Source organism: Ochotona princeps, chromosome 30 (genome assembly GCF_030435755.1).
Source record: "Ochotona princeps isolate mOchPri1 chromosome 30, mOchPri1.hap1, whole genome shotgun sequence".
Taxonomy (NCBI): Eukaryota; Metazoa; Chordata; class Mammalia; order Lagomorpha; family Ochotonidae; genus Ochotona; species Ochotona princeps.
In genome coordinates this window covers 6,205,925-6,231,381 of record NC_080861.1, presented here as the reverse complement: position 1 = coordinate 6,231,381, position 25,457 = coordinate 6,205,925, and the positions used below count along the sequence as shown (strand labels likewise).

Genomic DNA, 25,457 nt, shown 5'->3' with positions numbered 1-25,457 from the left:
TTAAGATGAATTGTGATTACTGATTTTTTTTTTCTTTTAAATTATCTTTACTGCCCTCAGTGTCTTCCAGTGGTACTAGCATGCAATGAATCATTCGTAATTCATGATTGGCAGAAGATGGCCAGCTTAGTTTTCCATGTGTTGCATGGCATAGTACTAGCCGTCTCCTTCCTGGCCATTGTCCTTTCTTCTTGCAGGATTACCTTTAGTTTCATTTGGATGTTCACATCTATCCAGTGTGACTTGGGGAAACCCTGAATAGTACAGGCCAATCATGGTCGTCATCCTCGGCTTTCACTTGATTTGTTTGGGAAGGGAAGTGTGCTGAGCCTGGCCCCGTGCATGTAAGGGAAGGAAGCTCCTGGAGCTGTGGGCAAGGTTTCCTTTTGCCTAAAGAGGGAGCCCTAGGGAGAAACTGTCCCTTCTGTGCAGTAGTAAGTGTTTGATGTGGTGCCAGGGGCTGTGACACGTGTTCTGTGACAATGAAGGCAGGTCTGTGGTCCAACTTGAATCTGAAGATGAGGAAGCTAGGCCTGTGTCCTGTGTGAGCGCACTGCCTCAGGGCCCTACCAGCTGCCTTAGTTCAGGTGCTGGCTGTGATACTAAACCTCTGCAGTGTTTAAACCAGCTGAGTGTAATATGTCATTTTAAAAAATACTTTCAGTTTCGTATAGTCCTAATGGTAGAGAACCAAACATATGTAATACTTTGCTGCATTGAAAGGTAGGCATTTTGTGGAAGTCATTAAGATGTAATGATGAGCTTTCTAATTGAAATCAGAATGGTGTTGCTTATGAAAGCTTTATTTTTACAACATGGAAAGTTCTGAATGTAACAAAAATTTCTTTAGGAGAGGGCTCGTTAACAATTCTGACGGAAGCCACTTTTTTCTTTTTCTTTTCATGTTTTTCTATTTAACAAGCACAAAAATTGACTGCATTTGAAGGAATATCTATGATATTTTACTTTTAACATTGTTGTAAGCGTGCTTTCTGTAAGTTTTTCAGGCATGAAAATCAATGTGAAACAAGCTGCACCGGAAAGCAGATTTTTTTTTTTCTTCTTTTAGAAGTTACTATAAAATTGTAACACTTTTTGATAAAGGAAACTAAAGATGACAAAAAGTGGCCTACACTGGGTCCTTACATAAATTTTAAAGTAGCTGTATTAAGTGTTTTTTATCTCTACCCTTCTTAGGATTCAGAAAGACTTTAAATCACTTTCCTCAAGATTTCCCAGTGCTAGCCGCGTTGACATGAAGTAGTACATGCAGTCCTAATTTGTGTGTGAAATAACCAGTGTGTTTCAGCTTCTGATCTTGGAGTACTTGTGGTAATTCCCTGGGCATCTCCTGTAATCATTGCTTATAAAGGTAAATGCTGAGTAACCATGGTAACTTATTTTTAAACTGGAAATTTTCTCTCTTCAGCTTTTTAAAGTGCTGTAAGTTGATACTACATCCACCGTAGTATCATCACAGTGTAGAAACCAGAATGAATCAGAAATAACCTTCTTGCAGGCTTTTTTAAGAAGGACAAAATGTAGCCTGTTTGAAATATTTTTACACTCTACTGATTTGTAAAGAGGAGGCTAAATTGTCTTTATAGTGGCTGAAAGGTAATTAATTATACAGATAACTGTAATTAGATTTCAGAGAATGTTTTTCTCCTGGATCTGAAAGAACATAAGCCGTATACTAGGTATACCAGAAGTCACATAAATCCAAGCTAAGAATTATGCTAATGGAGCGACTAGGACATCTGCAAGTGTTACAGCTCAATGAGGACAGCAGAAATCCTTCACACTCACCTTCAGTCCCTTCTGAATGATGGATGCTTTTTTCTTCATTTCAAATTGCTTCTTGAGGATATTGAAGTTATTAAGAATATTTGCTCTTCCTCTCCTGTACTTATGGCACATTAAGTATATTCCAGAAAACTTACCTGTGCTATTTGGTTTGTTAATGTTTTTACTTGTATTCCTTTGAAAAGAGATTTCTGCAAATTATACGCTAAATGTTGATATGTATCTTAAGTGTACACTTCTCCAGAAGTTTGGCATTTGGCTTAACTGAAGCCCAGTGACTTTGTAAGTACGTGTATTTCCAGCAGTCTTCTCTAGTCTTAGTGTTCCTTTTTCAGTGAGTATCCTGAGCACGCCTCTGTGTGTATGTGCGCCTTGGATGTGAGCAAAGTCTTCTTCTGAAACACATGCCATCCAGCCTTCTATTTCTTGCTGCCAAATCTCGCTCCCCCTTTCTCTTTCCTTCTTTGGGGTCATTTCCTTTTGTTTTAGATGCCACATTGGACTTCACACCCACATCACTGATCATGTCCTTGTGGCTCTATCCCCTGGCATTAGTTACTGCAGGGGCACAGCATGTCTGTCTGCCTGCCTGCCTGCTGAAATTCTCTGTACTTGCTGTGTGTGTTTGCCCATCCTAGAAGCCGTGAGTTATTACTCTGAGCTATCCAACTGCCCACCTAGACTCCTTTTCAGTTTAGTCCTTTGTCTTCTGTTGATTTACCCACATCAGCCGTTGTTGTTTCAGAGCAGGAAGACGCCCCTTCATAACTCAGGTCCTGCTGTCCTTTCTTAGACTGCCGCCGCCTCTTTGTCTTTGTGCCCTCTTTATTCATCATTCCCACAACTGAGAACTGCAAGTTCTTGTGTTTAAGAATGTTTGTCTTGATCTTTAAAATAAGCTTTTTAGGACTGGCCTATGGCTCAGTGACCAAGTCCTCACTTGCAAGTGCCAGGATCCCATAGGGGTGCTAATTCATGTCCTGCCTGCCCCACTTCCCTTCCAGTTCCCTGCTTGTGGCTTGGGAAAGCAGTCGAGGACGGCCCAAAGCTTTGGACTCTGCACCTGCGTGGGAGGTCTGGAAGAGGCCACCAGCTTTAGATTGGCTCAGCTGCAACCATTGCAGCCACTTAGTGAACTGGTGAATGGAAGATCTTTTTGTCTCTCCTTCTCTCTGTAAAATCTACCTTTCCAATAAAAATAAATAAAATCTAAAAAAAAAAAAAGCTTTAAAAACCCTTATTAAGCAGTTGCCTGATTTACTCCGTCTTCATGATCAAACTTGAAAAAACTAATTTGTGCATTCAACATCTTTTCATTTCTCCCATTCATTAATCAACCCATTCTTTTAAATAGAGAAAAAGAACATAAATTTATAACATACATACTAAAACTGAAAACAACTAGAAAAATAATTTTGTCTGTTTCCTTTGCAATAATAAAAGGAAAGCACCTAAAAACTGAAAAGTCGGACCTAGCACAGTAGCCTAGTGGCTGAAGTCCTCACCTTACATGCACCAGGATCCCATTTGGGTGCTGGTTCTAATCCCAAAGGCCCTGCTTACCATCCAGCTCCCTGCTGGTGGCCTGGGAAAACAGTCGAGGCCCAGAGCCTTGGGACCCTGCACCTGCGTGGGAGACCTGACAAGTGTATTTTGAAAGGAGAGGCACAGAAAAAAGAGAAGTAGTAAGAAGTACCGAGTTAGGGCAGAATTAAGACAAGTCAGTTGAAGTAGGTGCTTACCATAGCCCGTCTTAATGTATGAAGTGAACATATAAGTACATTGTTAGAATGTTTTATAGTATAATTATGAGTAATGTATAGTCATTCTACTGACCCTGGGCTACCGTGAAAGCCTCAGGCAGGGACCAGGACCAGCTTGTTGGTGCAGCAAGTTAAGCTGCTGCTTGTGAGTCTCACACCCTCTGAGTGTCATTTTACGTCCTGGCTGCTGCACTTCCCGTTTAGTTGCTTGCTAACCTGCCTCGGGAAGCAAGGGAAGGTGGCCAGAGGAGAGACACGGATGGATTCCAGCCTCGCTCCTGGTTTCAGTGCGGCCCAGTCTCAGCCGTTGTGACACCAGTGAACGAAAGATCTCGCTTCCATCCTCCCCCTCTTTCTTTGTGTAACTGCCTATCAGATCATTCTTTTCTTTAAAACACACAACCTAAACTATGTTTTCTTCCTTAGCACAGTAGTGTGAATGACATACTTGCTTTTTTTTTTCTTTCTGTCTGCACAGTTTGTAACTAAAGTTGGTCTTTTTAGGTCTAAACCAGTGTTGTGCAGTATGATAGTCCCTGGTCAGATGTGACTAGCTAACATAACTGAAGAACAAATTTATTAAATTTGTAGAATTTTTACTGATTTAAATTTTAAAAAGACTTTATAATTGGAAAACTTAAGTATAATTCAAGTTGGCCACATGTATTTGCTTTCTCAAATGTAAATTTTATGAAATCTAAGTACATTTTGGTGATATCCAGTGAAATTTTACTATCTTTGTTAAAAGCTGCAATAAATATAAAAATGTACAAGTTTTGAAAATTTTTTAAAATTCAGAAATTGGCTTAGATTTTAATTGGCCGGTGTGATAACACAGTGTGCTATAATCTGCCCTGCGATGCCAGCATCTCATAAGGATGCCAGCTGTGTCCCAGCTGTTCCATATCCTGTCCAGTTCTCTGCTTGTGGCCTAATAAAGTAGCAGAGAATGGCCCAAATCCTTTGAACCCTGCACCCATGTGGGAGACCAAAGTGAGGATCCTGGCTCCCAGCCTCTGATCAACTTAGCTACGGCTATTGCAGCCAATTGGAGAATGCCCCAGCAGATGGACACTTTCTGTCTCTGTCGCTACTTCTTTCTCTGTAAAATCTGCCTTTCAAATAAAAATGGACAAATTTTTAAAATATCCATATTTAGAAATGAAAATTTTTACGTTGGAGCACAAAATATTACTGAATTTCTTTCGATTTAAGATATTATAGCAGTGGGCCCGGCAGCGTGGCCTAGCAGCTAAAGTCCTCACCTTGAAAGCCCCGGGATCCCATATGGGCGCCGGTTCTAATCCCGGCAGCTTCACTTCCCATCCAGCTCCCTGCTTGTGGCCTGGGAAAGCATTCGAGGATGGCCCAAGGCTTTGGGACCCTGCACCCGCGTGGGAGACCCAGAAGAGGTTCCAGGTTCCCGGCATCGGATCGGTGCAGCACCGGCCCGTTGCGGCTCACTTGGGGAGTGAATCATCGGACGGAAGATCTTCCTCTCTGTCTCTCCTCCTCTCTGTATATCTGACTTTGTAATAAAATAAATAAATCGTTAAAAAAAAAGATATTATAGCCATGTGTGTGTATAAAGTACCTAAACATTCATGCATTGTGATAGTTTTTAAGTTTCAAACATTTTCTGCAAAATATAATGATCAAGATGAGTTTTGGTGTTAGATATTCCAGCTGGCAGATCATTAGTTTCTTTAAGAAAAAGTGCCCTTCCAATAAATTAAAAGGAAAGCTAGCAGTGAGGTTGAAAGATTTCTTTATATGCTGGCCATAATTAATTAGTAAGTTCACGTGCCATGTCCTGCTCCATGGTACGATTATAGACATTCATGGTCCACCGAAGTGTTCAAGAACTGAATAGGGTGTGGGACAGGCTGAACCAGTCTGCTGTGTATCCAGGAAGCACAGGAGTCAGAGCTGGGGCGGGATAGTGAGGGTTATTGGGGGTCACTCTGTACTACAGTTCCCTCTGGTGTACCTGAGATGCGAGTGTATGGTGGTGGGGCTCAGCTGGACCACAGCATCTGGTGATTTTACGTAAAAGGCATGATTGGAGGCAGAACTGACCCAGCAATTGCAGCTGTCATTGTGTGCATAGGCAAAAATGGTTAATGGACAGAGCCTGACCCTGTACTAGCAAGTACACCCAAGAGTCAGCTCTGGGGTTACTTCAGATGAGTTTTTTGTTTTGTTTTGTTTTGTTTATGGAGGTCCCCCCACCCCAAACTGAACTGCTCGACTCAGAGCTCCAACCATGGTGAGAATAACAGAATCTATGCTCTGACTATGGAGTACATGTGTCCAAAGTGGACCTCCTCAGTGGCTCAGATGGAACAGTGGATGGCATACCCAGATGCACATGGAAGATATGGCAGGCCATTGGGGCCTGCAGAGGACATCTGGTACCATAACAGAGGATGGAGGACAGAATAAATTGGTCAACTACCCTACCAAGCATTGACAGCAAATATCTGGACAAATGGAGACTCTGGGGTGGACTATGTCAGCCAATGGACCTTGGAAGGATTTCCTCATTCTTGGATCTGTGAGATCGACAGCATGTCAGAACTACTGAAACCACTTGAGCAGAACCCTTGGAGCATGCTGCAGATTGTGGACCCTGGGATGACATCGGGTGGCATTTCCTGTTCCCCGAGCACTGAGGAGGTCGGGAGGCTGAGTGCAGCTTCTCCTCTTGTCTCCCCATTTCCTTCAGATACAGGGAGAAGAAAAACAAAATTTGAAAACAACCGTCTCACCCATTCCCCCCTAATCCACAACCCTTCCCGCCCTAACCTACTATGTAAGTATCATCAAAAATAAAGTTAAAGAAAAAAAAAAAGAAAGAATAAGAGAGCTCTGAAAAGTGAAAAAGTGAAGATTGAGCGCTTTAAAGGGCTGTCTCCAGCTGCTTGTCTGGATTCCGTCACTGGGACTGGGTGCCTGGGGCTGTTGCACTGGGGAGTGGGAACCAGCAGCCTGTAATATCAACTCACTGCGTCACAAAGAGTGTCATTCAGATATACCTAATATTGTTTAAATGTCACAGCACTTTGAAATAGATTCCCTTAATGTCGTATAATAGATGTTGAATCAAAAATAAAGAGATTAAGTACTTTTTAAATTCAAGGTCACAAGGTTTGGTCCATTAGTGGATAGCCTGGGATTACAGCACCAGGCATTTTGACTATAAAACCAATCTTCTTAAGCCATAGTGCTGTTACAGTATGTCCTCAATAAAAATCTCTAGTGATTATTAGCCTCATTTTGTGAGTGTGAAAAATTTAGGCCTAGAGGCTTGAAGTAGCTTGCAAGGACACAGCTAGGAAGTGAAGGAATCTGAATTTCAGGTAGACTATCTTTGAGCCATTGGCTAAAGCCATCACATTAAAACACTTTTTTTATAACCTATTAACTTTTAATTTTAGCTGTTCGTTTATTAGAGGCATCAAACTCATTTTTGTTACACCTTAATGTCTCCTAAATTTCCTGTTTAAATACCATGTTTTTGTAATCCCATCACCCATTTTCCTGTAATTCTGTCACCCATTTTTTTTTTATGGGTATAGCTCTATCCCTCTGTTCTAGAGGTTTGGATTATGTAAGAGCTCACTTCAGTAAAATTATTTACAGGTGGCTAAAGAGTAAGGAAACAATATGTGCAATATGTAACACAGTCCTTGCCTTCAAAGAGATTGTTTTCGGGTTGGGAAAGATCTAAGTAAGTGACAAGTGTACCTGCTTAGGTCCAAGAAGGTGCATTTATGCACTAGATATTTTGCATTAAGAAGAGATTTTCTGGGTCTGGAATGAAAACCAAGAGGCTAAACTTGTCACCTTGAACATGCCAGGATCCCATATGGGCACCGATTCTAATCCCGGAGGCCCCACTTCCCATCCAACTCCATGCTTGTGGCCTGGGAAAGCAGTCGAGGATCCCAAAGCTTTGGGATCCTGCACACGTGTAGGAGACCCTGGGGAGGCTCCGGGTTCCTAGTTTTGGATTGGTGCAGCTCCGGCCATTGCGGTCACCTGGGGAGTGGATCAGTTGACAGAAGATCTTCCTCTGTCTCTCCTCTATGTATATCTGATTTTCCAATAAAAATAAATCTTTTTTTAAAAAGAGAGATTTTCCTTTGGTGGAAAAATTACAAGATGGATATATGGAATTTGTTACTATAGTAGTTTCATCTTTGTGTGTTTCAGATGTTAAGATGATATTTTGATTTAGGCACACAGAGGTGCATAAAGTGTTTAAAGTATTTGCATGTCTTTGAAAATGTAATATATGTTAAAATACAGCTAGTGAGTTCTCAGCATTTTTTTTAATCTTGACACAGTATGTGTTAAAGCGTCTCTTTCAGATTGGCATTATATTCAGGCATCAAGTCTTTCTGTTCTTAAATTCTGCTGTCCTTGCATTATCTGTATCTCTTGTTTTTAATGGTTTGATAATTAAATGAGAGTATACAATCCTTGTATATCATAAATGTTCAAAAATAACTATATTGTTTAGTAATAGACATACTAGTTGATAGGAGAAAGCGGATTGGAGGAAACCGTGGCATTTTCTTGGCGTTTTTTCTCTTGGGAGGCGTCCCTGTCTTGGAGAAGAGCTGGTCACCAGTGGTTGTTTTGAGCCTTGGTTGTAGCTTTGGGAAAATCATTTGGCAGAGGTAGGAGAGTGTTCTCTTTGTGTTGTGTATGTAGCTGTTAAACAGGTGTCAAAGTTTTATGTCCACATTTGGATAGGAGGGTAGGGTAGCAGTGTTCATTCCTTGAGTGAAAATCAACATGATTCATAGAATTTTAGTTAGGATGTTTATATTATGAAATTGTTAAATTGTTGTGTGAATTCAACAATTAGAAATCATTGAGAAATCTTACATATCTTTTGCTTAAACTTTGGTTCGTTGTTTTTGTGTAGTCTCATAGAATATTTTTGAAAAAGTTTTTTCCTAATTTCCATGAAGTTTTATTTTTACTGTGGTTGCCCTCATGGGATTAAACGCTGGCTGTACTGTACATGTGAAAGCAGTTAAGCTGTTGGAATTGTTTACTTGGCTAAAGCCAGTGTTAGTCAGCAGAGGCAGTACACCAGATTTCCTTGTGGCTTTTAGTGGAAAATGTTAAAAGCGCACTCGTTTTTCAGTTATAGAATTTTTCGGTTTGATCTGGATTAGTCACAGAGCTGGCATCAGCCTTCTAATTGTGAAAGCTGTCCAAACGTACAGTTTTTTTCTCCTGCTAGAGGAAGTTACATGCTGAGCAGTAGCTCAGATCTCTGGTAAGTGTAACATGTGAGCATTACTAGGCATTTCATCTTGCGGGTCTGCGGTCTTTGCTCTTAAGGCTGTTGCTCACTTGGAATGCTTCCGTGGGGCCAACGCTGAGGTTAAACGATTGTTTTGTAAGGATCTATTCAGTGGGGATGTCGGTGACATTTTTGCAAGATTACCTGAGGAACACGAAGACATCTGAAATCTACCGACAAGAATAACTGTAGCGGTTTTCGCAGTGGAAAGAAACTGTTGGCACAGAGGCAGATGACTGAATAAAGTAGTTGGCTCAAAGAAGATGCGCGGTCTGCTGTTTTTACTCTGAATGAAGACCAGTTAATGGAAGCTGTATTCGTGTGGAGATCAGAGGAAACACTAGAATGATAAACTGCTAGGTTTTGGTTTTGGTTTTGGTCTTTAAAGAAAAACCTGAAGCAGTAATTTGAGCTCAGATGCCCTTGAGTTCCTTCTGCAGGCTGTGTGTCCTGCTGGGATCCTCCTCTGACACCATTGCCGGTGCTGGAGCAGCAGCCACAGACAGCTGCCTGATGGAGTAACAGCTCTGCCTTTCTCGTGCCACCGATGGGAATAAAGCGATCTGTGTTTCTTCTGTCATATGGGAAATTTGGATTAATCAAGCAGTGTTCCAGTACCAAGAGCCCTATTGTCTCTTGTGGTCTGACTCATCGCATGTAAATGTACTGCAGCTTTGCTATTAATACAGAGTGGGGGCTTGTTTTGTTTTTGTATTTTTTTTTTCCATTTCCCAAGCACTGAAAAAATTGCCAACCTCTAATGTTCATTTTGTGAATTTGTGAATTCTAGGTCTGGTTTTTGGCTTTTTCTTTTTTTTTTTTTTTTCCTTTTGTTGTTGTTTTTCATTTTGTTCTCTGGATAGTGCTAAACCAGTGAAGCTGAGGAAATGAAGACAAATCAGAAGCGGGATTAGTGAGATTTTATTTTTAATTTTCAATTGTAAGCAAGCCAGCTCCTGGTAACTGTATGACCTTGCAGGCAGGAGTGGGTCTGCTGTGACCATCTCCGTCACAGCAGTTGCTCCTCATTTGATTCCTCGTTGTATGCTGTTGTATCAACAAGCCAGTGGTCACTCTGCGCAAGTGAATGTCAGAGAGAGCAGTGTGAGTGTCTGGGCAGGGAGAAACGCTGAGGGAGCCTGTTTCAGACTCAGCGTTAGTCATTAACATATTGGTGTCACACGAATCAGTGACATAACGTAGTGCAAGATTAATCGAATTCTGTTGTTTTTAGGATTTCATGGGCTTTTGTAGACATAATTTTAAACTTCAGTTTTCCTGACAGTGCTTACTAACTTGAAACAGCCAGCTCTGCTCTGCAGAGAATGTTTGTAAGTGTTGTACAGAGGAGGAGGAACCCTGCCTGTGCTCTGCCAGCTGTGACTTTGATCCCACAGCTTGGAAGTCAGTGCTGTAACAGACCCAATGAGTCGAGTCTGTATTGTTGTTTTGGAGGAGGTAGAAGATGAACCTCCTACGTTCATTTCTAAATTGCCACAGGAAAATAAATCACTACATCCTCCATCTGGAAATGTATTGGTAAGATATGAGAGTTTATGTGTTTACTACATTCTGTTGAACTACTGTAAATTTTACTTAAAGAGTAAGCATAAGTTAGTTCCCACTAATTTTATTAAAAACCAATTTAATGCAATGATGTGTATAAATTTGTAGTGTTACATTTGTAAAATGCACACATTTCTGATTTTTTTAGCTTTTCAAATGCGTGAGTAACAGTTCAGGCTTTACTATCTCTTAATCTCTTAAAAAAAGGTGTTTTAAAAATAATATTAGTAGTAATGGCAGCCGTGTTTCTGCTTTCATCTTGCGGTTTTAGAAGCTGATGTAACAAGAATCAGGAACTCTGCGTGTTTGAGCAGAGGTTGGCTGCCAGCAATGCCAGCCTCACCTTTCTGTACTCACATGCAGGGTCTCATATGGAGTGAAATCATGCTTGATCCTTAACTGTATTTGTGATAGTATTGTCAACTGGCTCCTTATTTGACTAGTAAAATGTGATACAAAAGAGGCTGTGTTATTTATTAGAATATTGTATGTAAACATGCATGTGTTTGTCTTTTCATGTTATTCAGTGTATGGAATTTTGAGTAGTTATTTCATCAACTGTCAGGTAGGTTTAGCCCTACCTAGAGCTTTGTAAAGGGCCCTTCCTCGTGGGCCTTAATATGATCTGGGAATTGGCTATTTAACACATTTTATTCCGGAAGTAGATTTTGAAATGTCAGATTGAGATTTACAAGAGTCTCTTTTTAGCATTTATAAATAAAAACCTTCCACTTATAAAAAAATCAAATATTATATCTATTTTTTAAAAATCTGTGCTCTTTTTCTAAGGACGAATCCTGTACTTTGATATGATTTAGTTAAATGAAACTTCTGGCTACTATCAAAGGATGATTAATGTTCACGAAGAAAAGTTTGAGATTTAGGAGTTATACAAAAATACCCTTAGAATCACCCGGGCAGCATGACTAATGCTTTTATTGTTTTGTATTTTAGCCATCACTCGTGCAAGCTATATTCAATGGAGATCCTGATGAAGTTCGAGCACTAATATTTAAGAAAGAAGATGTTAACTTCCAGGTAAAACAATTCATTAATAGCAGCCTTTAAAACCTATTTTTAAGAGCTATTTCCCAGAATTGTGATTCTTGCAAATGCATAACACATTTCTGTAACTGCTATTTTAAATGAGGACAGAAAGGTCTTGAGGCAAAAATGAAAATGCTGGCCATATATTTAGGAAAATAACTAAAAGTGCAAAAATACTAGAACCAAAATTCTCCAAGCTTTTTTACTTTGAAATTATTCAAGTACTGGAAGGTTGGGAGAAAAAACAAAACTTCAAACCACCCAGATGTTCTTCACTTAGCTTTGACTTTAACAAAATTTGGCCACGTTTGCGCTTTCTCTTTTTCTACTTGAAACCATGACACTTCGCTGTGGAATACTTCAGTATGCTTTTCAGATGAGGGTTCCTTTTTATGAACTTGAAATTGAAGATCCTCTTTAAAGTTTTGAATATACCTAACTTGATCATGAGCTCATATTTGCTTTCTATAAATAATCACAGTGAGTGCATTGCAAACTCTTGGTTCTGTTTTGATTGGCTTTCAGTAAGTGAAGGTACATACTTTTCTTTGAAAGTCTCAAACTTCAACATATGGCAGGACAATTTTAGAAAAGGTGGAGACATGGATTATTTTTTTTCTTTTTATGTGACTAACTTACTAAATTGTGGCTGAATGTACATAATTTAGTCCAGTAAGATCAAATTCATTAATGCTTATATTTTCATTGGAGACAGACAGTCTGTGTTATGGAGAAGTGAAAAATGTGATTACAGTTCTGAGAATACACACCTTGAAAGTTCATTTTAAATTACATCTTTTCTCCTACCTTTCATTTAGCACTATTGTGATCACTTGATATTTGATAAATACAAAAAACTGAAAATTTGTCTTTAAAACTTGGATTACCTTAGTAAACTTGAATCACTGGCTGAAATGTTTAATTCTGATCTTGGGTATTGGCTAAAATGTTGGGGTTTTTTGGGTTGTTTTTTTTTTCGTAAACCTCTTCAAAGTGAATTACCTTCATATTTATATTTAGTTAGAAACCTGAACCTGATTCAGAATTTTGTTTAAGTGGAACATCTTGTCACTTTACCTAATTAGGATGTCCTGGGAGTCTGCGTTTCTTAAGACAAAAACTTTAAAAAGCTCGAGGGTATGTATCTAGGGATACAGATTTATGAAAAGGAAGAAAGCAAACTTTATGTTCTGTTTAACTCTTAGGAGTTTTGTTGTTGTTGTTTGCTTGTTTTATTATTTATAGTCCAAATGAATACTATCTTGGTGAGAAAGTTTGAGCTGTAATCCTACTCTCTGATTAATTTCTTGATCACTACAAAGTTTATTACAGACAACATTGCTTTTCTGTTATACACCAATTGACCTAAAATTTAGAGACTGGTTCAGGCTCAGTAATTCGAGTGTCAGTCTATCCATCAGTGGATCTCCGGAGGTGCCTGTGAGAGTGATAGGTCTGTTTTGACAGGTGCCTCCATGCCTGCTTGTAGGCCTTTCTCTTATGATTCTTAGATGTTGGAAACGTTGTCTTAATATTGAGTTGTTAAATGTTTGGCTATTATTTAATTTAAGATGGTAATTTTTTTTTGTCTTCGTTCTTCACCATACTGGATTTTCTAAAAGCAGGATGTTAAAAATGTACTGTTTTATGATAGGTGGTAAAGTATTTTTAAACCTTATGTCATCATGACTTATGAAAACTTATTTAAATATTTATTTGAAAATAACAAATATTATAACACAGCTTTCTATGAATTTTTTTAAGTTATTTCAGCTTTTAGAATTTTTTAGTTCAGATTTGCTTCTGCATTGTAGTTTTTCACTTTTGTTTTTCCAATTTAGATTGATTTTAAAGTCAGACGCAGAGACAGCTTGTGTCTGCTGGTTTACATCTGAAATCCTTGTAATAACTGTAAGTGGATTAGCCAAAGCCAGGACCTGGAATGCAGTGCAGGGCTGCTGTGTGTGCTGCAGGGACCTGACTGCACCCGGACCTGAGCTCTCACCCAGTGCCTCCCAGAATACACAGGAACAGGAAGCCAGAACTCAAACCCAAATTATATGGGAGGAAGCTAGCCCAACTGGTCTCTTTAACAGCTAAGCCATTGCTTATTTAGCTTGGTTTTTAGTCAAAGCCTGAAGTTTTCTGTTTGTGGATCACTAAATAGCATCTTTCTTAGTAACATTGCCTAATTGATATTTTTAACAAAACTCTTAACATAAAAAATTTATGCACCCCCATTATTTAGCTTGAGAAGGAAGTATCCTCATCTATTATAAAGAGTAGATAAAGTGATTTCACTAGACATTGTAGAATTTATGTATTTAGAGGCTTTTGGTCATAAATAATTGCACATCTGACTAAATTCCAATGAATTATGTAATCTAGAGCAAGGTGGTTCATGAAGAGAGCAATGTCAACCCTGACTGAGCTTCTCCGTGACTCTTGGCTTTCTCTGGGTCATAAGAGATCATGACAGCTGCATTATATGTTTATTACAAACAGAGAAAGTGGAGAAAGGTCTTACACATTTTTTTTCTTCAAACCAAGGAAAAATGTATCCTCCTGAATCTGCACAAATGATCCTTCCCATTCACCCCCCTTGCCCCCGTCACCGAGTTTCTAGTGGGTACAAGTCAATGTTAATCCACCAGCAAAGTAGAATGAGGTTAGCTTCCATCATTGCCTGGTTTTTGCCCTGGGGTGGGAATAGAAGTTTATCTTCCCAAATATATTTTCATATCTGGGGTAAATCAGGGTTTTTGTAGAAAGGAAAGGTAAATAGTTGCTTGAGTCAGTAACCTAACAGAAAAGAATTGGTTGTCTGATCCATTGAAATAGCAAACTTTTGGAAAAATGAAAACCATCAGAAAAACACTATAAACCAGAAAGAAGGAATAGAATCCAATCAAAATGTTGAGAAGCCAGAATCGTGTGTGTATATCAATGGACTGATAAGTTTAAAGAAATAGGTTTTGATATCTTAACCATATAACTAGGGTGAATATGGGTGGCTTTCTGTAAAACTCGCTTTTCTTCTCTTACAACACGTTCGATTACCTTGATGATCTTTAGAGTTCTTCCCAGCCCCAGACTTAGGATGCTGAAAGAATTCTGCATGATTGTTGCAAGACCTAAAATACATGCAGAAATTCCCATCTGCTGGTTTGCGTCTCAAATGCCTGGAATAAGCAGGGTGGGCCAGGTAAAAGCCATTCACTGGAGGTGAATACAGAACTCTCAAGTGAGTGGCAGAGATGCAACCTCTAGAGCCATCACCACTGCTTCTCTGGGTGTGCGTTAGCAGGAAGCTGAAGTTGGGAGCCAGAGTCGGGACTTGAACTCAGGCATTCTGGTATGGTGTGCAGCATCCCAGCTGGCGTCAGCCACTGCACTAAGCACCAGTTCCTCTGGTTTAAGCTGAAGTATAAGTAGCACATCAGAGAGAAAAAAAATCCAACTCTTGTTTATATTTTTTCTGTCTGCCAGAGTGATAGAAATTGCTGTTATTGTAGAATTTACTTCTAGAAAGAAATATACATAGGGCCCGGCAGCGTGGCCTAGCGGCTAGGGTCCTCGCCTTGAATACCCCGGGATCCCATATGGGCGCCGGTTCTAATCCCCGCGGCTCCACTTCCCATCCAGCTCCCTGCTTGTGGCCTGAGAAGGCGGCTGAGGACGACCCGGGGCCTTGGGACCCTGCACCCGTGTGGGAGACCTGGAGGAAGTTCCTGGCTCCTGGCTCCGGATCAGCCATTGCGCTCACTTGGGGAGTGAACCATTGGACAGAAGATCTTCCTCTCTGTCTCTCCTCCTCTCTGTATATCTGACTTTGTAATAAAAATAAATAAATCTAAAAAAAAAAGGAAGGAAATATACATAATTATTTTTATGTTACCTTCATTTATAATAAGTGACAACAACTAAAATTCAGAAGAGGTTTAACATCTGCCAGATCAGTAAGTACAACAGAACAGAAATTTGAACAGTTATCAGACTTATTGATACCTAGGGAAATGAAGCGTATTGTTGAAAAACATTGTCGTAAGATAGTAGTTCAAAATGGATTTTTCACCTTTGAAGTTCACTGTGTCCTTTGGACTCCTGCCTTTTAAGCTGTGACACTTGTTATTTTTCTAATAGCAAGTGCTGTTAAATTTTAGCATCGCAAAAATGTATGTGCACAAACCTCCCTCAGCACCATATTTTTGGGTGAATGAAAAGTCATTAAAAGTAATAATACTTTTGTTGGAGCTTTCAATTGACTGGGATGATACTCTGCTGGCTCTGTCTTCAGACCAGAGAGGGTATACCTAAGAAGCCGTTGAACTTGACGGGACAACAAGATGCTGGACTCTATGTTTGGTATACGCTTGCAATGGGGAAATCTCAACTGAACTTGAGCTGTGGTTATACAACAAGGTGGAGGAATCCACCATGGTGGGAGGGCTTGGGGAGGGGTGGGGAGAACCCAAGTATCTATGTAACTGTGTCACAAAAATTAAAATTTATACAAAAAAAATAAATTATATGTAGTATCATAAAAAAAAAGTAATAATACTTAGTAATATTTATAATCTAGCCAAAGCTGCTGTTAGTGTTCAAGTAGAAGAAAAGATTGTGAGGGACTTTTTTTAAGCTCTTAAAAAATAGTTGGTTTCTGAGCTAGGTTGTAGGTCTTAGCTGTATCATATAATTAATATTTTCCAAAGTAATACCCTGTATATTGTGCTTATTGGTTCTTGAATTTGGATAAATTATACTTTATCATTCAAATATTTTGAAGTTGATTTTGCTAAATTTCTTCCAAATTACAAATAATCTCTTAAATGTTCGAAAATACCTTTTGAGATATTTGGAATGTGTTGAGTTTACTCTGTGAGGTTAAATGAGCAACAAAAAGCATATACATGAATGTGTGTTAGTATATCCAGCATCTCACTAGTTTTTATTATTGCACTAGAAGTAATGCTGTAGTTAAGATACAAGGTGAAAAATTCTAAGTTTCCATAAATTGTCTGGATGCCACCTATACCAGTCCTTCACAATGTCTTCACCTCTTTTTCAGAAACTGGTCAAACATGCTCATGATCTTCAACATATCTTTCCTGTGGCTATATGTCATTTCTGACCAGAATCTGTACATCAAGCTGATAGTGTTTCTAACAGCTCTTTACTATTTGAGGCTGTATGGAGTTTCCAGCTTTAAACTCTTGTTATGCATATGGTCCTTCTCTTGTAGCAGCTCACAGTTAGAAATGTTGGAACCTACAGCTTTCAATCCCTGTCTCAGGTATATCCACCCAGCCTCCGGTTGGTTTGTATAGGGGAGGAAATGGAGGGTGGGTAAGGCAGGAGAGCCAATTCAGCTCCCACCCAAGAGAGAATTCCACAGTAACTTCTCATAGTTGAAAATGATGCCTATCCTCAAATGAAGCAGTGCTTCTAGAATTCAACTGCAAATATTTAAGTTTGAACTTTTTTCATTGACACATATTTGGTTTGTCCCCATCATGGCTTATGCCATTGTGAGTAAATGACTATTTAGGGTAGTTTTGAAAGAAAGAGGGTATTGTGCATTGAAGCTAGCCGTTTTTGTAGCTAGAAATTGGTGATAAATGTTTGTAATCCATGTGGCTACCTTTATTTAGCATGTTATATGTGTTCTGAATTTTTTTCTCATTCTCAATATGTATTGAGAGTCAGTCCACATTAGTCTGTAGAGAATTTCTCATTATTTGTATCTGCATAATATTTCATTATGTAATTATATATTTATTTGACTAATTCCTTCTTAAAGGGCATTAGAGCTATTACTATCTGTTCATCATATAAACAGTTCTGCTTTAGCGGACAGCAAAAAAAAATTAGAGTTATTTGAACTATTAAATATATTATCAGCTCCCCATATAGGCTGCATGTTCCTTGATGGTGTGTTTAAGTTAATTTTGGTGGTGAAACACACACACAGAGATTTATATAAATCATTGACAGGTAAATACTGGCATTTTTCTATAGACATCAGATATCTACACTTGTAGAAATTGTTCCTGGGGCTGGTGCTGTGTAGCTAATAAAAGTTGTCATCTGAAATGCCATATATCGCTTCTCAGCCTTTTGGCTAAGATCAAGTGAAATACCATATAACATTAGATTGGAGTCCAGCTGCTCCGCCTCAGATCTAGCTTCCTGTTAATGTGCCTGGGAAAGCAGTGGAAGATGACCCAAGACCTTGGGCCCCCCTGCTTTGCACAGGCCTTTTGGGGTGTGAATCAGTGGTTGAAGATTCTCTCTCTAACTTTGCCTTCCACATAAGTAAATAGACGGTACCATAAAAGGGGGGAAAATTCTGATTGTTGTACTTCTGTAAATAGTGATAGTTTTATAGTATAGCAAAAATATAAAATTACATCCTAAATTTCAGACTGAAGTTACTAACTGTTCTGATTATGTTTTTAAGCACTTTTATTGAGATGTAATTGGAATACTAGAGTACTTCAGTAATATGGAAAATGAAATAAAATGATTTGGTGAAGAAAATTTTGAAAACCATATATACTTTCTTTATAATAATCACACTTTGAATAACTTTCTTAATCGCTTCGTAGGCATGGATTTCAAATTTTGTGTGGCAAAATAAGCTTACCTTTTAATACTATAAACTTTTATGAAATACACTCTTAGTGTGCTTCATACATGCAAAGTGTACAATTTCATAAGTTTTGTTACATGGGTACAACCGTGAAACCGTTGCTGCCACTCCAAAGTTCTCTTTGCCCTTTTGGAAGCCTCTCTGTTCCTCAGCTGTTCAACAGTGACTTGGCTTCTGTAATTATAACTTCCTAGAGTTCTATGTAGATAGAGTTATATTTACTTTTTTTTGTCTTAAATCTTACTTTTTAGTATAATTTTGCTTAGAGAAGTTTTAAGTTCCCAGAAAAATTGGAAGTAAAATATGGAGATTTTCCATTTGCTAGAACGCTGAGATAGGCTACTCCACTTTTGTTCTCCACCAGCGTGGGACGTGTGCAGCTGAGGAACCTACACTGACGATACAGCATCATGGCTCAAAGCAACGTGGTTTGCATTAGGGTTCACTGTTGGTGTTGTACAGTGGGCACATTTGCCCAAATGTGTGACACTTGTAACCCCCATCTAGTTTCATAGAGTAGTTTTACCTTAAAATTTTTGTTTCTATTTTTGCTGGCTTGCTCGCTCTCTCTCTGTTTATACTTGTTTCTGTCCTGAAACTCTTACCTCCTTTGTCCTGTTTTCAGGTTCTCTGTTCCTACCTGCCCTTGAGTTCCTCTGGGTAATTTTTCATTTCAGTTATTCTAATTTTGAGATACAGTTTTTTTTTCAAGATTTTCTGTCTTGATATTTTAATTTTTTCAAGTATTTTTTTCCTTCACATTTTTTAGCTTTTTGTTCATCTTTGTCTAGTAGATGTGTTATTAGGTCTTATTCAAAGAGAAGTTGCTTAGTTTTTTTTTTCAAACTCTTTGGGCCATATTTTCTTGTTTGCTTCTATGACTTGTGATTTGTTGTTGTTTGTAGTAGTATAAGCTGGACAGTTAAGGCTCATGTATTACTTCTGCTAATTACTTGCATAGAGTTTGCACCCCTTGCAGTTTTTTATTTTGATTTTGTTATAGTTGAGGTTGTCACTGTGCTCAGAATCAGTCTTAAAGGTCAACTGCTTTCTCAGCTCTTTTCTCAGTATGCATTGTGACTTCCTAATTTTCCATGAATATCTAGTGGCTTTTGAGTTTTCTAGTCTTTAATGTCTGGCTCCCATAAGGAAAAGGGGGACTGTGAAGAGCCGTAGAAAAGAGCACTGCCCCTTTAAATCTCCCGGAAGTCACTAGAAGTTGGTAGCCCTGGAGGGAGTTTGAGCAATAGCCATTACCAGCCCTTTGTTCCTCTATAATTAGAAGCAGCCATTAGAATCTGTAAAAGTCCCAGATATTTGGAAGATAGGTTCCTTTTTACCCACCCTGGTTCCATTATGTGGTGTTTGGGAACATTCCTGAAACGCACATGGGCATCTATACAGCTGCCTGCCCTGTGCCTAGGTTAGGGGATGGGTAGCTGGTACTGTGTGAAAAACTGAGTTTGATTAAAATATGTTAAAATTTTCCCATTTAGTCCTTCCCCTGGAAGTTGTAAACTTGCAGTAAGCTGCAGTTCTAAAATAGTTAAATTGGACAGATTTCCCCAAGTCTGATTGTTTTCAAGTTGGCAAAACAGGTGTTTGGTATCTCATACTGCCTTCCCAGACTAGTCTCCGTTCATCTGCTTTTTTTCTCCTATTCACAACAACAACAAAGGAGGCTTCTTACACATACTTTCTAGTCAGTGTTTTCTTAACTAGTCTGTGATTTTGTTTTAAACTGGTGTTTTTGGATCCTCATAAATTAATAACTGACATAGTTGGAGTGCTAACACTTAACAGTTTTGCTACCATCACCTATTTGTTGCCATTGTTCTTTGTTCTTTCTTTCTTTCATTCTTTCTGCCTTTTGTTATTTTGAGAATTTTATTTTCAAAATTAACAGTCTGGAAATATCGTTTACATACATAAAATTTACTCATGTTAATATTTTTAAAGGAAGTATTTATTATTTTAAGTTACCCTGTTTTAGTCTAAGGTGAGGAAGAGGAGTGAGCATTTTTCAGCCAATTATCTCTGGATTAATAATTAATAATAATGTCCTAGACAGGGACATATTTGTTAAATTGGTGTTCATGAAATGGGCTCCACTGATACTGAGCTTCTTGGGTTACTGTAGGCTTTTAGCCAAGTTCTACCACCAAATGACACTTGTGCAAAACGTTTAGCAAATGTGGTTTGAAACAGCTAAGTTGTTTTCTTTCTTCCACGTTAAATAAAAATTGAGTTGCCTGAGCGGCAAGGAGACAGGGACAAGCAGATGGCTGGGCCCCCACACTGCATGCATTACCAGCTGAGGCCGGGACAAGGATGAAGCTACGAACCCAGGCTGTGGAGCCGGCACTGCCGTCTCCCGAAGTGTTGCCTTAGCAGGAAATAGAGCCAGGCATCAGACCGTGGCTCTCTGAGGTGAAACGCACGTATCTGAATCACTAGGCCAAATGCCTGTTCCCCAGTTTTTCCTTTTAATTGCAAACATTTAAAACGTATTTATTTGAGAGAATATCTTCCGTCTGCTGTTTCACTCCCCAAATGGCCACAACAGCCAGGCCTGCTGAAGCCAGATGCCCTGGACTCAGTCCTGGTCTCTCAAGTGGATGGAACAGGCCCAAGTTTTGAGGCTATCTTCTGCTTCTTTCCCAGACACATTAACTCACAGTGCCACAATACTACCCCCTCCCGTTTTAATTGACACATAATTATGTAATCTTATGGGGTACAGTGTGATAATTCAGTGCGTGTATATGCTGTATAATGATCAGATCAGGCTAACTAGCATTTCTATCTCAATTTGTGTTTGGGACCATCAAACACCTCTCTTCCAGCTTTTCATAAAATATTTAGTAAGTTATTTTTTTTTAAAGCTTTTATTCATTTTATTACAGCCAGATATACAGAGAGGAGGAGAGACAGAGAGGAAGATCTTCTGTGCGATGATTCACTCCCCAAGTGAGCCGCAGCGGGCCGATGCGCGCCGAACCGATGCCGGGAACCTGGAACCTCTTCCGGATCTCCCACGCGGGTGCAGGGTCCCAATGCATTGGGCCGTCCTCGACTGCTTTCCCAGGCCACAAGCAGGGAGCTGGATGGGAAGTGGAGCTGCCGGGATTAGAACCGGCGCCCATATGGAATCCCGGGGCTTTCAAGGCGAGGACTTTAGCTGCTAGGCCACGCTGCCAGGCCCAGTTATTTTAAACTGTAGTCATTTGCATTGGTGTGGAACACTAAAGCTTACTCTATTTATTTTACTATTGGTAACCGTTAGTAAACCTTTTTCATTCCTCCTCCCCTACCTTCCTACCCTTCCTCACTCCTAGAAGTCAACTATTTTAGTCTTTTGTTCTTTGAGATCAACTCTTCAAGCTTTCAAATATAAGTGTTAACATGGGGTATTTGTCTTCTTTGTGACTGGCTTATGTCACTTAACATAGTGTCTCCAATTCCATCTGTTTATCCACAGGTGATAAATTTTATCCTTTTTAAATAACTGAACAGTATTCCATGGATACACACACACACACACACACACACACACACACACAGCACATTTTCCTTGTCCATCTATCCGTTGATGTACATTCAAGCTTTTCTTGGCAAAGTTGCTGTTATTGATCCAGTAATAGTATTGGATCATCATTGCTTTATTCAAGTTTTCTGTTTCTTCTTGATTCAGTCTTGGTAGACTGAATAAATTTATTTACGCAGTTGTCTTGGCTGTCAGTTTGTTATATAACTGATCACAGTAATTTCTTATGATCCTTTGTCTCCTTTGTATAAAAATTCTGTGGTATCATTCTTTTCTAAGTTTTTTTTTTTAATTTGAGTCTTCTGTTTTTCTCAATGTTGTTAAAGGATGTCTCTTTTTTTTCTTTAAAACAAATTGTTTGCTTTATCTCTCTCTCTCTCTCATATCTGACTTATTTCTACCCTGCTTTGTTACTGTCTCCTGTTAACTTTGAGCCTGGTTTATTCTTTCTTCTGGTTTGTTGAGTAATAATGGATTGTTTTATGTCTTTTTTGATATAGGTACTTATCACTAAGTTTGATGTGTTTCCAGTTTTCATTTGTCTTGGTTTTTGGGGAATTTTTGTTTGTTTTTAAAGTTTTATTATTATTATTATTATTATTATTAAGACAGATTTACACATTCAAGACAGAGAGAGTCTTGCTTCCACTGATTCACTCCCAAGATGGCCACAACACCAGAGCTAAGCTGACCTGGAGCCAGGGTTTCCGTTGTGGACCACCCTCTGCTGCTTTCCCAGCTCATAAGCAGAGAGCCTCATAGGAAGTGGGACTGCCTAGACACATGCTGTTGCCCATATGGGATGCAGGTGCCACAGGGCAGGAGGTATATTGTCTGTGCCACCACATAGTAGTTGCTGTTCTTTAGGATTATTCTGAATTCTTTGTTATTTCGCAGATCTGCATTTCTTCAGGGATCATTATTCAGGCTTTATTAGTTTGTTTTGGTGGTGCCACAGTTCCGTTATTCCTAATTCTTGTGTTCTGTTGTTGCTGTCTGCATTTTGGTGGGGGAAGACCACTGCTTCTTTAGCTTTTGCCGGTGTTCTTTGGTGATGATAGACTTCCAGTAGTCTGGCCTTGGCTTCTTGCCAGGGAAACTGATGGCCTCTGCGGACAGGCATAATTTGCTGTGTATTTCTGTAGTTGGCTGGCTACTGTCATTCCTCTGAGGTTGAATGGAGCTGCTCGCTGTGGTCCAGTGGCACAGTAAATGCTGACTGGATTCCGTAATCACCCCTGAGAGTTTCAGGTTGTATTCCCTGGCTGAATAGTACTGCTGTTTGCATCTGTCCTCCAGCAGGTCCTTAGGTTGGGCTTTGAGGCTAGGCAAGGCCTTGGGTTAACTGTTTAGTTATTGTGTTAAGCAGAGCCAGAAGTTATGCTCGCTGCACTTGCCAGTCATAGCAATATGGACATAGTCTTACTCACTGTCCTTAGGAAGTCTTAATACAGAGCTTTGAGTCTGAGTTGAATTCTAAAGAGCAGCTAGGATCAGGTAGGGTCACATGCTACCCTATGCATGTATTCGCAGTTACGCACTTGCCCCCTGGTTGAGAAAGTTGACTGGGCTCTCCAGTTGGGTAAAGCCATCTACTGCGCTGCTTACCGAGTGGTGCTTGGTTCTGTGGGGTGACACTTGAGAGTGCTTCTCTTTGTAACTGACTCCAAGTGGCTTTAGCTCTTTCATTACTCTGGTGATTCCTGTGGGTTGATACAGAAGTGTGACTCTCTGTGAAGCATATCAGAATGCTGGGGATGCTCAGTGTCCACCTCTGGTTTTCTCTTCTCACTTTACAAACTATGTTCCCAGAAAAGTTGTCTCTGTGGCACTGTGCCATACATGGTGGAGGCGTGATGTCATCAAGGTAAAATGCCCCCTAGCCTTGTAACACGGCTTTCCTCAGTTCTTTACCCAAGGGGTACCAGCCTGAATGTAGAGTTCTGTTTACAGATACTTGTTTCTCTGTGGATAGATGCTAGTTGGATTTCTGTGAGGGGAACCAGGGGACTCCCTGTTCTTGGAAGGTCATGACATCACTTCTGACTTGTGCAAGATGTGTTAATGATGTGTAGCTTTGGTGTTTTGTTTCTAGTGTGAAAAACATCAAAGTCTTACTGGGAGGAATCTGGTAACTGCTAAATTTGGATGTCCACTGTACTTACTATTTCTGTAATGTTGTTTTATAATGCAGCAGTGTCTGGATTAAAACATGGTAAGAGTTTAAAATTCCTGTCTCTGGGAAAGAACCATTCATCTTGTAGGATAGCTGTTAACTGGAAAGGAATCCCAGAGATCGGGTTGTTAGAACATCTCTGTTGCAGATGAGACAAAACTTCTCTCAGTACAGGGTCTTAGGACAGCTGGGCAGTCATACATTTTTATATAAAGGTGGAGAAGAATGAGTGTGCGCAGTCCTGGGCAGGTTAAATCTATGTCTGCAGACTAGGTGCTGAGCATTTTTAAAATGAGACACAGATGTTCAGCTGGAAAGTTTGAAGAACATTATGAATAAAAGCAAAAGCCAACGTGAAAGGAGCAAGAAAGAGTGGCCAGTGGATGTAAATGGGGATGGTAGAGAAAGAAAAAATTGCTAATAAAATTGTGCTTCTGTTGACAATTTTAAAAAATCTGCAGAATGTTTTTGAGAGGTGTTGATTAAGTTTAAGGAACCCATGTTTAAACAGAAGTATAAATATGGCAGTATAAGTGGACCCTGAAGCCTAACAACTTGTGCTTCAATTGTGATTATGGCACTTCCTTTTGATCTTTTTTACATTTTTTTAAATTTTCTTTTTAGTATTGTTTGTGTGGTTGACGGATGCATGCTCTTATGGGTTGTCAGGGTGGCAGGTTCAGATATTGAGGAAGGTGGATGGGACAAATGGTTCAGGTTTTTTTGTTTTGTTTTGTTTTTTCTTCTCCTGTATCCGAAGAAGAGGAGGGAGAGAGGAGCTGTTCCTTGGTACCAAACTACATCAGCATCCAGGGATGGGGGACAGGCACTTGGTGACACCTTAGATGGACCATGATGTGGGGAAGAGGGTTCCCAGGGTGTTATTACTAGAGTGGCCTCAGTAATTCTGAAAAGTTGTTGGTTTCACTGTTCCAGGGTTGAGAAAATCTTTTCAAAGTCTGTTGCTTGACAAAGTCTATCATAGTGAGTGCATCCACAGGCCTGGATCATGTTGCAGAGCTTGGCCAGGAAAGTTTTCTAACCTGTTCTGCTTTCCATCCTCTGACAAGACACTTGATATGCCCTGCTTTCCTAGATGGACTCTCCACCATATCCCCTCCGTGGATCTGGACATGCTGCCAGCCACACAGGCATCAACAACTGAGGATGCTGTGTCTCAGTATATGCACCACAAGGTCGGACCACACATCCTATGATTTCTTTGTGGCCAGAGTCCGAGTGCAGTGGTCTAGTTAGGAAATCCCCAAGAAATCTCACCTGAAATGACCTCAGACTTGCCAGCCAGTGCAGGGTCAGATACAGTCTGTCACCTGCATCAGCCAATTCATTCACTGCTGGATGCACACGAAGTGAGGGGTGGTTTGTCCCAGCTCACCCAGCCACCATAGACCTGGTCCTCATGCATACCAGCGGGAACTGTGGTTTAGTCTGAGTGACCCTCAGTAATCCCCACCAAGCCCACCCCCAGCCCTTTTTTTTTTTTTTTTTGTGCTTGTCAGCCTCTGCTGTGGCCCAGCCCAGCCCACATTCCATCCAGCTCTTTTGCGCGTCTG

At 39.8% G+C, this 25,457-nt stretch overlaps 1 protein-coding gene across 1 annotated transcript in view; it reads left to right on the top strand.

Moving 5' to 3' along the window:
- Positions 1-9,406: 9,406 nt before the first annotated feature.
- The window catches only part of ANKRD28 (ankyrin repeat domain 28), a 76,805-nt gene continuing 60,754 nt past the window's right edge, over positions 9,407-25,457 (top strand). The window contains exons 1-2 of the mRNA XM_004588310.4: positions 9,407-10,434; positions 11,416-11,499. Coding sequence (XP_004588367.1) covers positions 10,321-10,434; positions 11,416-11,499 — 198 coding nt within the window. The 5' untranslated portion in view covers positions 9,407-10,320. The remainder of the gene's footprint in view (positions 10,435-11,415; positions 11,500-25,457) is intronic.